The 14,185-nt window shown below is 42.7% G+C and overlaps 1 protein-coding gene across 4 annotated transcripts in view; it reads right to left on the reverse strand.

The window, feature by feature from the left end:
• The window catches only part of GNE (glucosamine (UDP-N-acetyl)-2-epimerase/N-acetylmannosamine kinase), a 69,367-nt gene that overhangs the window by 32,299 nt on the left and 22,883 nt on the right, over positions 1-14,185 (reverse strand). For all 4 annotated transcript variants that reach the window (XM_086771090.1, XM_086771089.1, XM_086771088.1 and 1 more), the window contains exons 3-8: positions 12,852-13,303; positions 11,550-11,702; positions 10,909-11,121; positions 10,072-10,159; positions 8,292-8,502; positions 305-434 (exon numbers count right to left, since the gene is read on the reverse strand). In XM_086771090.1, coding sequence (XP_086627216.1) covers positions 305-434; positions 8,292-8,502; positions 10,072-10,159; positions 10,909-11,121; positions 11,550-11,702; positions 12,852-13,303 — 1,247 coding nt within the window. The remainder of the gene's footprint in view (positions 1-304; positions 435-8,291; positions 8,503-10,071; positions 10,160-10,908; positions 11,122-11,549; positions 11,703-12,851; positions 13,304-14,185) is intronic.

Genomic DNA, 14,185 nt, shown 5'->3' on the forward strand with positions numbered 1-14,185 from the left:
CACTTGTTTCAAGACCTGTTTCAATATACACTTAAGCATCTGACTCACAATTCTGAGACTTCAGGGAGCTTCAAAATCCACAAAATCTATATACCATACATTTTAGATACAGTTTAGATATAACTTAGCAGATTGCTTTCATGGCTGTGACAGACTGAGGCAACTTCAGCTTCTCATTTTCACACATTTAAAAAAGTTTTTGTGTTAAGAATATAATTTAAGAGCTTAAAATACACAGGATCCATTTTGGAAAGCTGTTTTAAATTAATTTGTAGTGATTTCATGTTAGTATTTTTTAACTTACCTACTCCCAAAATTCTGCAGTTTACATTTACTGCCTCCGATGCAGCTTCCACACACATCTTTAGAATTAATTCTAGTCTGTCTTCATAAGTTTTAGGGTTGAGCTGGGTATACTTCTTAACTATTTCACCCTAGAAATTAAAAACAACAAAACATGCCTCATAGAAACATACTTGATCATGAAATTTCTCTTCAATTTAAACTACACGTGAACTTGAAAATGGAGAGTCATAATTTCTCCCTTTCAAAGAAAAATACAGATGCATGCCTTAGGTCTTGGTCCTACAGGCTGTTCTGTGCAAGATTCTTGATAACTGTGGGGGACAAGTTTGCAAGATTAGGAATTACATTATGTTTCTGTAATCAACTTCCCCTTCTGAAATAAAATACATATTTTAAAGAACACACCGATTGTAAGTATCACAGGAGCTACTGGAACTGTTGTTAGGAGTAAACCATGATACAGCAGTGCTCTTAAGCTCAATAGAAACATAGAATCATAGAATGGTTAGGGTTGGAAGGGACCTTCAAAGGTCATCTAGTCCAACCCCCATGCAAGGAGCAGGGACATCCCTGACTAGGTCAGGTTGCTCAGAGCCTCATCCAGCCTGGCCCTGAACGTTTCCAGAGATGGGGCCTCCACCACCTTTCTGGGCAACCTGTTCCAGTGTTCTATAACTCGCATCGTAAAAAATTTTTTCCTAATTTCTAATCTAAATCTAACCCCCTCTATTTTAAAACCATTACTCCTTGTCCTATCACAACAGGCCCTACTAAACAGCATCTCCCCATCTTTCTTGTAGGCCCCCTTGAGGTACTGGAAGACCGCTATCAGGTCTCCCCGGAGCCTCCTCTTCTGCAGGCTGAACAGCCCCAACTCTCTCAGCCTGTCCTCATAAGAGAGGTGCTCCAGCCCTTTTATCATCTTCGTGGCCCTCCTTTGGACCTTCTCCAACTGGTCCATGTCCTTCTTGTGCTGGGGACTCCAGGTGGGGTCTCACCAGGGCAGAGTAGAGGGGGAGAATCACCTCCCTCAACCTGCTGGCCACGCTTTTCTTGATGCAGCCCAGGATGCGGTTGGCCTTCTGGGCCGCAAGGGCGCATTGCCTGCTCATGTTAAGCTTCTCATCCACCAGCACTCCCAAGTCCTTCTCCTAAGGGCTACTCTCCATCCATTCCCCGCCCAGCCTGTATTTGTGCCTGGGATTGCCATGACCCAGGTGCAGGACCTTGCACTTGGCCTGGTTGAACTGGCCAAGCTCGCACGGGCCCAGCTCTCCAGCCTGTCAAGGTCCCTCTGGATGGCATCCCTCCCTTCCAGCGTGTCCACGGCACCACACAACTTGGTGTCGTCGGCGAACTTGCTGGGGGTGCACTCTATCCCACTGTCCATGTCACCGACAAAAATGTTGAACAGGGCCGGGCCCGGCACGGACCCCTGAGTGACGCCACTCATGACCGGTCTCCACATGGACATTGAGCCGTTGACCACCACTCTCTGAGTGCGGCCATCCAGCCAACTCCTTATCCACTGAGTGGTCCGTCCATCAAACCCATGTCTCTCCAGTTCAGAGAGAAGGACGTCGTGCGGGACAGTGTCAAAAGCTTTGCACAAGTCCAGGTAGATGATGTCAGTTGCTCGTCCCTTGTCCACGGATGCCGTCACCCCGTCATAGAAGGCCACCAAATTGGTCAGGCACGATCTGCCCTTGGTGAAGCCATGTTGGCTGTCACCAACCACCTCCTTGCTCTCCATGTGCCTTAGCATGGTTTCCAGGAGAATCTGCTCCATGACCTTGCCAGGCACAGAGGTGAGGCTGACCGGCCTGTAGTTACCTGGGTCTTCCTTATTCCCCTTTTTAAAAATTGGGGTTATGTTCCCTCTCTTCCAGTCATCGGGGACCTCACCAGACCGCCACGACTTCTCAAATACGATAGCCAGTGGCTTGGCAACTTCATCTGCCAGTTCCCTCAGGACCCACGGATGGATCTCATCAGGACCCATGGACTTGTGCACCTTCAGGTTCCTTAGATGATCCCGAACCTGCTCTTCAAGTACAATGGGCAGTTCTTCATTCTCGCAGTCCCTGCTTGCACCTTCTACAGCTTGGGCGGTGGGACAGGAACTCTTGTCAGTGAAGACTGAGGCAAAAAAGTCATTGAGAACCTCAGCTTTCTCCATGTCCCAGGTAACCAGGACACCAGTTCCCTTCTGGAGGGGGCCTACATTTACCCTGGAGTTTCTTTTGTCCCCTACGTACCTATAAAAGCTCTTCCTGTTACATTTTATATCCCTGGCCAGATTCAGTTCTGCCAGGGCTTTGGCCTTCCTTACCTTATCCCTGGCCACTCGTGCAGCCTCTTTGTAGTCCTCCCAGGCTACCTGTCCCCACTTCCACCCTCTATAGGCTTCCTTCTTTACTTTCTGTTGGTCCAGGAGCTCCTTGCTCATCCACGCCGGCCTCCTGGCCTTTTTGCCTGACTTGTTTTTCATCGGGATGCACCTCTGCTGAGCTTGGAGGAGGTGCTCCTTGAATATGGACCAACTTTCCTGGGCCCCTCTTCCCGCCAGGGCCGCCTCCCATGGCACTTGGCCCATCAGGTCCCTGAAGAGGCCGAAGTCCGCCTTCCTGAAGTCTAGGGCAGAGAGCTTGCCGTGTAGTTTCCTTGCTGCCCCGTGGATCTTGAACTCCACCATGTCGTGATCGCTGCAGCCAAGGCTGTCCTTTAGTTTCACATCCCCCAGCAGCCCGTCCCTGTTGGTGAGCACAAGGTCAAGCATGGCACCCCTCCTTGTCGGCTCCTCTATCACCTGCAGGAGGAAGTTGTCATCCACGCATTCCAGGAACCTCCTGGACTGCCTGTGCCCTGCCGTGTTGTCTCTCCAACAGATGTCAGGGTGGCTGAAGTCCCCCATGACGACCAGGGCCTGTGACCATGAGGCTGCTCCTATCTGCCTATAGAGCACTTCATCTGCTCTATCCTCCTGGCCAGGTGACCTGTAACAGACCCCTACCGTGACGTCCCCTGTCCGTCCCCATCCTCTAATCTTGACCCATAAGCTCTCTGTCAGCTCCTCCTCCATCCCCAGGCGGAGCTCCATACACTCCAGCCGGTTGCTGATGTAGAGAGCGACACACCCTCCTCATCTCCCCTTCCTGTCTTTTCTAAAAAGCCTATACCCCTCCATGTTGACGCTCCAGTCGTATGTGTCATCCCACCACGTCTCCGTGATGCCAATGAGGTCGTAGCCCTGCTCGTGTGCAAGCATCTCCAGCTCTTCCTGTTTATTCCCCATGCTGCGTGCATTGGTATAGAGACACTTCAGCTGGGCCCCCAACAAAGCCGACTTGCTGGCTGGAGCTACAGGGGTGCTACTGCACCGCAGTTTAGGTTCATTTGCACTTATCTGTGATCCCTCCTCAGCTTCTGGACCCTCGGTGCTGGCACTGGCGCCATGCTGACAGCAGTGGGCTGAACTGTGCTCCCCCTCCCCCAGCAACACTAGTTTAAAGCCCTCCGGACGAGCCTGGCAAGTCTTTGTCCAAGCACACTCTTCCCCCTCTTGGTTAGGTGCACGCCATCCGCCCCTAGCAGCCCGGGCTTCTCAAAGCACGCCCCGTGATCTATAATATAGATACTATAAAGTGTTAAAAAAAGTTAGACAATAACAATTGTTAAAAAGCACAGAAAACCCATAGTGCTTGAAGAGTAAAATGTTTCAAATTTGACTACATGAAAGTTTTGCATGGTGTCACAGACACTGCTATTTTACCAGGAGGAGGAGAGTCATCCAGAGAGAAATGCTAGAAATTTCAATGCAAAATTTACAATCCTTTCAGAAATAACTTTTTTTTTCTACAAAATTATACTTCTGAGTCATTTGAAATATTTCTGGAGTAACATCTACTGTGATGTATGTTGTATGGGGAAGGGAGGGTCCAGGAGGAAACTATTATATGTTTCTATTATTATTTTCAACCCTAGGAGTCAGGCAGTGGTAACGAAAGCATCCATTATGCATGCGTGAATCTCTGGGTACTAAGGAACTAATCTTAACGTAATGTTAATATTGCAGGATTAGGCCAGGAAATTGCAGAAAATATGCCGCTTAGCAATGTTATTCTCCCTATTATATTGTACTCTACAAAATATCTAAGTGAACACCAGTGTATTAATGCAGCTAAACATAAAGGAGTAACAAAGTGTTCTGATTTTATTTAGTGAGGGAAGGCTACAGTGGCAGCTTCTGTCAGAAGCTTCTAGAAGTTGTTCCTCTTTGTCCAGTGGACTTGGCTGGGCCTAGGGCAGACCTGCTGCTGGACCAAGCCAATTGGTAGCAGAATGTTCCCTGATAATGCCTCTGCAATAACATATTTAAGAAGGGGAAAAACAGAAGGAAAAAAAAAAAAAAGATGTGAAAAAGCTGAAGCAGGGGCAGAGAAGGGGAGGCATGAGCCTTGTGGGCCTTGCAGCCCTCACCTCTGGGCTCCCGTCAGGTTGCCATCTGGGCTTGACTCCGCCCAGCCGGCTGCAAGAAAGTGCAGAGGAGATGTGAAGAGAACCTGAGAGGCTTCTGCCTGCCAATTGTGAAGAATTTATTGTGAAAGGAATGGCTGCAGACACCAAGGTCCGTGAAGAAGGAGAGGGGGGAGTAATATTGCTCCTTGCAGACATTCCCCTGCAGCCTGTAGTGAAGACCACGGTGAAACAGGTTGTCCCCCTGCAGCCCATGGAGGCCCACGGAGGAGCAGAGATCCACCTGCAGCCCGTGGAGGACCCCAAACCAGGGGAGGTGGATGCCTGAAGGAGGCTGTGGCCCGTGGGGGGTACGTGCTAAGGCAGCCGTTCTAGAGGGACTGCAGCTTGTGGAAGAAACGACCAATGCCGGAGCAGCTCACAAAGGACTGTAGCCCACAGGGGAGGAATGTGAGGAGTTCTTCCCTCGAGGAGGAAGGAGCGGCATAAAGCAACATGTGATGATCTGACCATAAACCCCATTCCCTCTTCCCTCCTCTGCTGCTCTGTGGGCAAGGAGGTAGAGATAATGTTAAGCCCAGGAACAGGGAGGGGTGGGGGGAAGTTATCTTGTTCTCTTTCTCATTATCCTGCTTTGGTTTTAATAATAAATTAATAGTTCTCCCCAAGTCGAGTCTGTTTTGCCTGTAATGGTAATTTTAAGGATCTCTCCCTCTCCTTACCTCAAACCTTGAGTCTTTTTCTTATATTATCTCTCCCTGTGTTCCCTCACAGGGTCGCGGGAGTGAGAGGGAGACTGCTAGTCTGGTCCCGAGTGGGGCTAAACTACAATACTATATAGACTGCTATATGCAACATGTCTGAGTCAGTGTTGCCAAAATAACTTCAAAAATTTCAAGACATTAATGGTTGGAGTATTAGATCCCATCCTCTCAGTATCACATGAGCAATATGGTCTGGGGATTTTTATTATGTTTAGTTTTCTGTTCACTTTTGGTTTGGAGGGGGAGGGGAATAGGAGGAAGTTACTTTGGAAGATGAGGCTGCAACAAACATTATCAGAAGACACAGCAGCTTTTAAAAGGACACGTTGAAAACTTGGTTATTTTCTTCATGAAAAGAAAACTGCACCTTCAACTTTGCTATCTCCTGTTATCTCTTATTACATCTGTTGCATAAGTTTTATTATTAAATTCTGATCCTTTTCACTCCAACTTGCTAACATTTAAACTTTCATAAATGCCACCTCAATCTACACTCTGCAAAGGGACAGGATTTTTTTAAATTAATTTTTTTTTCCTGGCTGTTTTGGCAGAAAATGTGGTGTCAATTTTACTTATAAAAAATATACTTATAAAAGTTTTCTTTAACGCCTCAAAGATCTGCCAGACATCTCATTTTAAATTAATGCAAAAATTCTGGACCATATCAGGTCAATTTACATAGCCTTTCATCTTTCCGCAGGAAACTTACTTTTCTTTCTTGGTAATTATGTCTAACTGATCTAGTTATCCGGAAGTATGCAGTGTATCAGTAGGAATAATTGTCCAATACTGTTGAGAATAAAAGAAAAAAACTTCTCATCATGAGTTTTATTCACATCTGTAAAGTGCTCCAGAGTAAGGATTTTCATGGGTTTTTTTTTCCCTGAAACAGGAAGACAGGTATCTAAATAAGTTAAAATTCTTTAGTCCTAACTATCATTTCATTTATCAACCTGGATAAGAATTATTTCAAATATTTTTACACCATCGCCATGTAATTTTTACCTCATAAGCTTGAGGCTCCTAAGTTTAAATAGAAATTTAGTGGGGTTTTTTTCACTGATCTGAATAATCAGCTGATTGTCATCGGTTTATTTACTTCTTCCACTACATGATGCCTTTGCGAGTGATCTGAAAACCAGATTGATACTGATGCCATTTTGGTAGCCTCACTTGCTGTTTTTTAAGATTTCTGGTTTTGTTATGTTTGCCAAATATAAACTTTCATCTTTCTAAGTTAGCTGCGAAGCTTTTGTAATACATTGTCTATGACTGGCAGAGCTATGCAAGCAATGCATACCTATTAGTGCTATGACACAGGCAAAGGAAAGCTTCCTACTGTGCCATTACCAGAGAAATCAGTTGAGGAACTTCTAAGCATGGAGACCGTTAAATCACACAGCATCCCTAAACCTGAAGATCTCTTCATACAGCCTTTACAAGGCTGTAACTTCAAGCCTATTTCCAATGGGTTACTTTACAGGAAGACAGGCACTTTAGATGCAAAACTCACTCAGTCTAGTGTATGTATCAAATTCTACTTATTCTGATTATGGTATTTGTCATAGTTTGATCAAACACCTCTTTTCATACATCAAAGGACACAGTCAACACAATTAAAAAAAAAAACAAAAAAAAACTCTGATAGGAATTTTAGAAGATTATTGTACAACTCAAATGCACCACCCTTTTCCAATGCAAGATCAACAAACTATGATTCAGTTGGTTTTAAGAGACCTTTTTAAACCAGTTGCTATTATTTTGGCAATGAAGACACCTTACTCTTCCAGACTATCTATTCCATTGAGAGCTAAGCTAGATAAGAAGAAAAACTTTAAAATAATTTTCCCTTCTACTGTTTTAATACTTTACTACTTGTTCATGTACAAGTGAATCTGATTTTTCTCTTCATGGATGAGACTTCTATATATCTGAAGGCTTTTTTTTCCCCCCCCAGTCAGTTTCCTCTTCTCTAGAATAAACAATTCTAGCTTCTTCACTTTTTCTGTTTTCCATGTCTGTAATAATTATAATTGTTTTTCTCCTGATTCTGCTCCAATTGGTCTATATCTCTGTGGTGTGATAGATTACAGTGAGCACTATTCCAGCTGAGGCTTGGTACTGTCTTACTGATTATGCTTCTATGCAGGGAGATACTGAGAATTTTTTATTACAGGCTGTTCTTCTCTTGGTAGAAGAGATGCAAAATTCTGTATCCTGAACCCACCCACCATGAACCTACCACTCTCCCTCAGTAAACTACTTTGCTAGATGCTAGTTGTTGCTCAGAATGGTTCTGTGTGTCCATTAGATGGCTGTGTAAGGCAGCGGGGAAGTAAAGACTGCTATTGGAGCCTTTCCCTTTTTACCTCGACATATACAAAGCTGCAGGGTGAACTGAAGTCACCGTTACAGGGAACCAACACACCTGAAAGTTGTCCTGTTCTTTGAGGTCTATATGATTTCCCAGAGACACGGAGCAGCAAGGACCATGCACCACCAAATATGCTTTGGTAGTTTAACAGCAGCCTTAGAAGAGCAAAGGAGCAGGCAAATTGTATCAAGACTGTATGAGAAGTGCAACAAATGACGGAAAATCTACTTTGCCCCTCAACAGCAAAAGCCAGTAGGACTCCTTTGTTTTGGAGCTCTTTTGCATCATAAGCCCGTATTCCCAGTGTAGGAACAAAACTACAAAGTCCATTAGAATTTGCAGAATATCTCAAAGCACAACAGAATATTTACCTTCATGCTGACAACTGCTACTCGGAGATTTGTTCCACCTAGATCCACAGCCAGAGCACTCTGTGTCTCTAGAATATGGTCAATATCTTGAGAGATATTATCTTTGACAGGAGGAAAACAGAATTTCTTTTGCAATGGCTCTTTGAGGTCAATAGACTTGAGGAACTTCAAAATCCTTGGAACAGCATTACCATCTCCATATATTTTTGAGCTGTAATAGAAAAAAAAAAGCAATTAAATTGAAAATAACACTGCAATATATAGAGTTCTTTATATGACAAAAAGTCTGTAACATTGTATCACTACAAAATTATGATATGGCTACTATGACAATACTGGAGCTCACATTCATTGAGTCTGTCATGGGATATGGTAGAGAGTGTTAGTAGTTTGAAGATTAGCTCTATTTTGGAATATGAAACATGGAATGTACAAAATGGGAAAGCTAATGATGCAAAAAAAAATTATGGAAAGTTTAATGAAAGGACCCACATAATAAAGCTCTAAAATCATGGAAAGTTTATATATATGCTACAGGTCCAAATAAAATGTACTTACCATACAGATGACAACTATGTAATAATAAATGTACGTTCATGTCAATTTACAACATATAAGTCTGACTTCAAAACATCAACATACATAGTGTCAGATATTTGGTATTACAGAATTCAGTTTTATTACTCTGTTGAGGTTCTTAAGAAATATACTTTGATTCTTGTAATTAATTAGACAAATAGGAAGTTTATAATAATGTCTATGTTAAAGCACTTAGAGTTGATGTAAGAGAAAGCTTTCTGTCTTTCTGTGTGCAGCTAGAAGAATTGCTTGCTATGCAAAAAGAGGAACCCACTGTGAAAAACTTTTAATTGAAGCATCTCTCCTGTGAGTACAGGCTGAGAGAACTGGGGTTTTTCAGCCTGAAGAAGAGAAGGCTCTGGAAAGACCTTATAGTAGCCTTCCAGTATCTAAAGGGGGCCTACAAGAAAACTGAGGAGGGAGTTTTGACAAGGGCATCTAGTAGTATGACAAGCAGTAATTGCTTTAAATTGGAAGAGGGTAGGTTTAGATTAGACATAAGGAAGAAATTATTTACTGTGAGAGTGGTGAGGCACTGGAACAGGTTCCCCAGAGAAGCTGTGGATGTCCCATCCCTGGAAGTATTCAAGGCCAGGTTGGATGGGGCTTTGATCAGCCTGCTCTAGTGAGAGGTGTCACTGCCCATGACAGGCATGTTAGAACTAGATGATCTTTAGAGGTCCCTTCCAACCCAAACCATTCTATGATTCTATGAATACTGTATGGCTAGAGAATAACGAAAAGCATCTTGCTGTAATCCTGCAGCTTCCTTGGAAGCTTGCACTCAGGACTCTCTATGCCTGAGGTCAATCCAGCTATGAAGTAGTGTGTCCTTCAGGCACAAGTCAGAGGTAGGCAGACAGGTTATTCTCCCCTATGCTGCTCCTATGGAACAAGCTCTCTTAATCATGCTAGCCTCAAGTAACACATGAATTTTGTCCTCTTGACTAGAAAGTTAAATATTAAATTACTGGTTATATCAAAACATTACTAGTAACATTTTGCTTTACAAATACTAATCTGCGTATCGGACATTGCACTATGATTCTGAACGAGGGATGTGAAATGAAAAATAATTTGTAACCTCAGACTACTGCATTAAAAGTACGCCAATCAAACATGACAAACCACCTCAGGACTAAATGTCTTTTACTCTACTGCTTTAACATTGCCTCCAGTGAAGCAAGATGAATGTACTTACCATGGATACTGTTTACCAAACTGCAGCTGTAGAGCATGTAGAATCTTATCCTGTGTATCAGCATCACGAACATGAAGAACGTTTTCACCTAGATGACAAAAGTTAACATAATAGGACAGGTCAGCTCTTCAAATTACATTAGAGTACAAATAAGTTAAAATAATAGGACAGGTCAGCTCTTCAAATTACATTAGAGGACAAAAGCTGCTTTAGAAATGAAAAAATAATTATTTTTGTTTTCTCTAAGCAGGAAAGACTCTAGCCAGCTCAGCATCACTCTTCATCAGTTATGTGCCTCCCCTTGCTCCCAATAAAGCACTGGTGACGCCTATGAAATGCTGTTATGTATTACAAAACACTAGAGAGTAGAATATTAGCCTTCAACAGAATATTAGTATTACATTTAAAATGTAAAAGTGAAAATGGAGTAAATGGCTATTTGTGTCATATCTGCATATCTCTGAAATACCACAATACAGTTATTTCCTCAAGTAGTGAAAAGTTCATATTTTTTGAAAATGACATTATAATACATGTCAAACATCAAACTAGCTATAAAGAAAAACAATTAGTTGCCTATTCTGCTAAATGAAATCCACTGCAAATGGACATATATTTTAAACTTATCTGTAGGTAAAAGCCTCATTACCTTAGGTAAAATACACAAGCAGCACTAACATGGTACAGGAATAGCCAGCAAAGCTTTAAAATAGGTTAAAAATTATGACGCACTGATATTGCAAGATGGCCTCTGTCCAGCATTCATTCAGCTTTATCCTGTAGAACAAGAAAACCTCAGAACCAAGAGGAAATTAAAGTAGTTAAGCAAACATGTACCTGTTTCTCTTCCTGTCTGACGTGTCCCCAGGTTGATGACAGGTGTACCAAATGCTCCCACCTCTCTGACACCACAACTGCTGTTACCAATCATACAACCAGCATGAGCAACTAGCTGAATGAACTGGTCAAATGGGACATGCTTTACTGCCCGAAAATTGGGATGATGTTCAATGCCCTTCTTCCTCATCACTCGAACCATCTCTTTGCTTCCTACAGAAAAACAAGAGATAGAATAAATGTTTCAAGTTCAGTTGTTAAACTGAAAGTCCAAACATGCAAAGGGGTTGCCAGTTCTGAGTTAGTTGTGTTCTCTTTTTATCCCCACAGTGTAAGTTGCAGAGCTGGACATGTAAGCCAAGTTTGATCCCAAAATCCATCGCAAAAATATTTTTGTAGTTTTTAGTTAATTTAAGGGGCACGAATATTGCTTCTAAATGTCACGTTTTCCCTTCACCTTCCTCTACACACTGAAAAGCTGAAATGTCCTCCAGCTGCAGCGGATGCACACCTGATGCTGAGACCATCCAGTTACTTCCATCTAGCTGGAGGTTCTGGGTTAAAAGCACACTATAAGAACCAATGTATGCTTTAAAGACAATCAGTTATGTGTCCCTCTCTCACGAAGGTACTTTACTCACCTGCATCCACATTAGGGAATAGAACAAGTGTTCTCTTGTTGAAGGAGATGAGTGCATCTAGTGTCAGCTCAAACATCTTTATGGAATGCTTGATATCTGTGGTTACAGGATGTTGCAGAGCAACTATATAATCTCTGGTTTTGACATCTTCACCTGTTCAAATGGAGCCAAATAAAAGGTTTTTTTTTTATTGGCATAGAATAGTAAGAGAAAGGGAGGACATACTTTAGAAACTACTACTGTGAAAACCTGAACAGTCCACTAAATGGGATATGTAACATAAGGTTCAATGCTACAGTAAAACTCAAGGGAGTACCAGGAGAACATAGGTTGTCGCTTGCCTCTCTAAGCAACTCCTGTAATGTTAGAGACCACTGCCTAAGCCTCAATAAATTGTTAAATTGCAAGCCTGCATCTAAAGTTTTGCAAGACTATCAGGGTCAAGAGCCTGTTCTCACACCAGTGTAAATCTGGAATAACATGAAAGCCCTGAAGCTGCTCAGATTTTCTGTCCATTCTCCATCTTCAAGCAGACTTTATTCCCATTGCCTTAAAAAAGTCAGGCTTAAAAAAAAAAAAGTTGGTTTAGTATATTTGGTAAAAAAGTTTATCTGCAAAATATTCACCTACTGATCTAAGAAGATTCTAGCTTCCAACCACACAGGTTAATGTGCTATACAGGAGACTACTGTGTCAAAAATAAAAAGCAAACACAAAACTCCATTGTTTACAGGAATTAGTTTTAAGTGAGTATGAAATACCAAAAGCCTTTGGTGCATGTTGCCCCATTGCAATGCATTCTCCAAAAGAATGTTTGTAATATAAATTAACTTTCTTTTTTTTTTTAATTAGCCCTGAACAGCTCTGATTCTATTTAAATACATCCTTTACATCAAAATAACTGTTCATATAATACTGTTGTTTTTAAATTGTTCAGCTCAGAGAAATTACCCATTTAAGAAGCTGGGGTTTTTTTTATTTGGTGAAAGGATCAGAAGTGTTTACTAGGACAGATTTGTAGCTTTCCAGCCACACATGGTAGAATACAGATCAAAAGAAAATGTAAAAAAAAAACAAAACAAAACTAGATACTATTACCAAAGATACTAGTTTTTTAGAGAAGAACAAGTTGATGCTTGATACTTATCTCCCATTAAGCAAACTTAAACTTATGAGCAGGAAGTCAGTCTGTTCCTTTCCTGTACTCTTCTCAGAGACACTGGTCAACAGACTGATAATCTAGATATTGAGTTTATCTAGTGTTGAAAGTCATATGAAAAACATAAAAAGTGAACTGCTCACCTAGCCACATGCGTATAACACTCATGTAGTCCTTATTTTTGGCAGAGAGAAGCTTGTCATATGAGGGACAGCCTGCTAAAAGGATGCGGTCATGGTCTTCACACATGGCTATCAAATGCTGCTCTGCACTCCTTGTGCAGCACACGTGGTAATGTGCCAGTTTGGTTATAGCGTGTCTGATAGAGTCATCAATGGTCCCACTGACTTCCCCACCTTCAATGTGAAGAATTCGAATATTCATCAGGGCTGCAGATGTGGCCAGGGCCAAAGCATCAAATCTGTCCCCATGAACTATCATTATGTCAGGTTTCAGGCGGTTCAGGACGTCTGGTAACTTGACTAATGCAAGGCCCACTGATTCCACCATAGCTGCCTCATCCTCCCCTCTCACAATGGTGTGCAATCTTGTATGAATATCGAAGTCATCTTGTTCAATCATACGATAGGTGTTACTAGAAGGTAAGAGGAAAAGGGTTAGAGTTGGTTTTACAGCAACATAGCTTGACAAAATAACTGCATATTAGACTAGTTGGACTGAGTGTGAACAAAGGCCTGCTTATCACATATCCTTTATTGAGGAAACTAGTTTTTAAAATTTTAACAAAATGTGTTCTCATCCATATAAAGACGATCCATCATGTTCCAAGCATCAATTTTTTTCTAGACACCTTTAATGAGGCGCCTTGGTGAACATGTTCTGGAAACCCTCAGAAATCAAACTCTTTGTTCATGGGGATGGATGAGGAGCTGGCAGAGAGCTTATGGGTCAGGATTAAAGGGAGGGCAGAGACAGGTGAGATTACAGTGAGGGTTTGCTACAGGCCACCTGTACAGGAGGACCAACAGATGAGGCCCTCTATAGACAGATAGGAGCAGCCTTATGGTCACAAGTCCTGGTCCTTATGGGGGACTTCAACCACCCTAATATCTGTTGGAGGGACAACACAGCCGGGCGATCCAGGAGGTTCCTGGTTCCTGGGATGTGTGCATGATAACTTCGATAGAGCAGCCAATGAGGAGAGGCCCTCTGCTACACCTTGCTACACCAACAGGGAGCAGCTGGTGCGGAATGCGGAGCTCAAGGGCAGCCTTGGCTGCAGTGACTGTGAGATGGTGGAGTTCAAGATGCTTAGGGCAGCGAGGAGGGCATGCAGCAAGCTCTCTATTGGGGACTTCAGGAGAGCATACTTTGGCCTCTTCACGGATCTGCTGGGCAAAGTGCCATGTAATATAGCCCTGGAGGGAGGGCCCAGGAAAGTTGGTCCATATTCAAGGATCACCTCCTCCAAGCTCAGGAGCAATGCATCCCAACAAAACAGAAGTCTAGCAAAAAT

The sequence above is a fragment of the Chlamydotis macqueenii genome, chromosome Z, assembly GCF_036417535.1.
Source record: "Chlamydotis macqueenii isolate bChlMac1 chromosome Z, bChlMac1.mat, whole genome shotgun sequence".
Lineage (NCBI taxonomy): Eukaryota > Metazoa > Chordata > Aves > Otidiformes > Otididae > Chlamydotis > Chlamydotis macqueenii.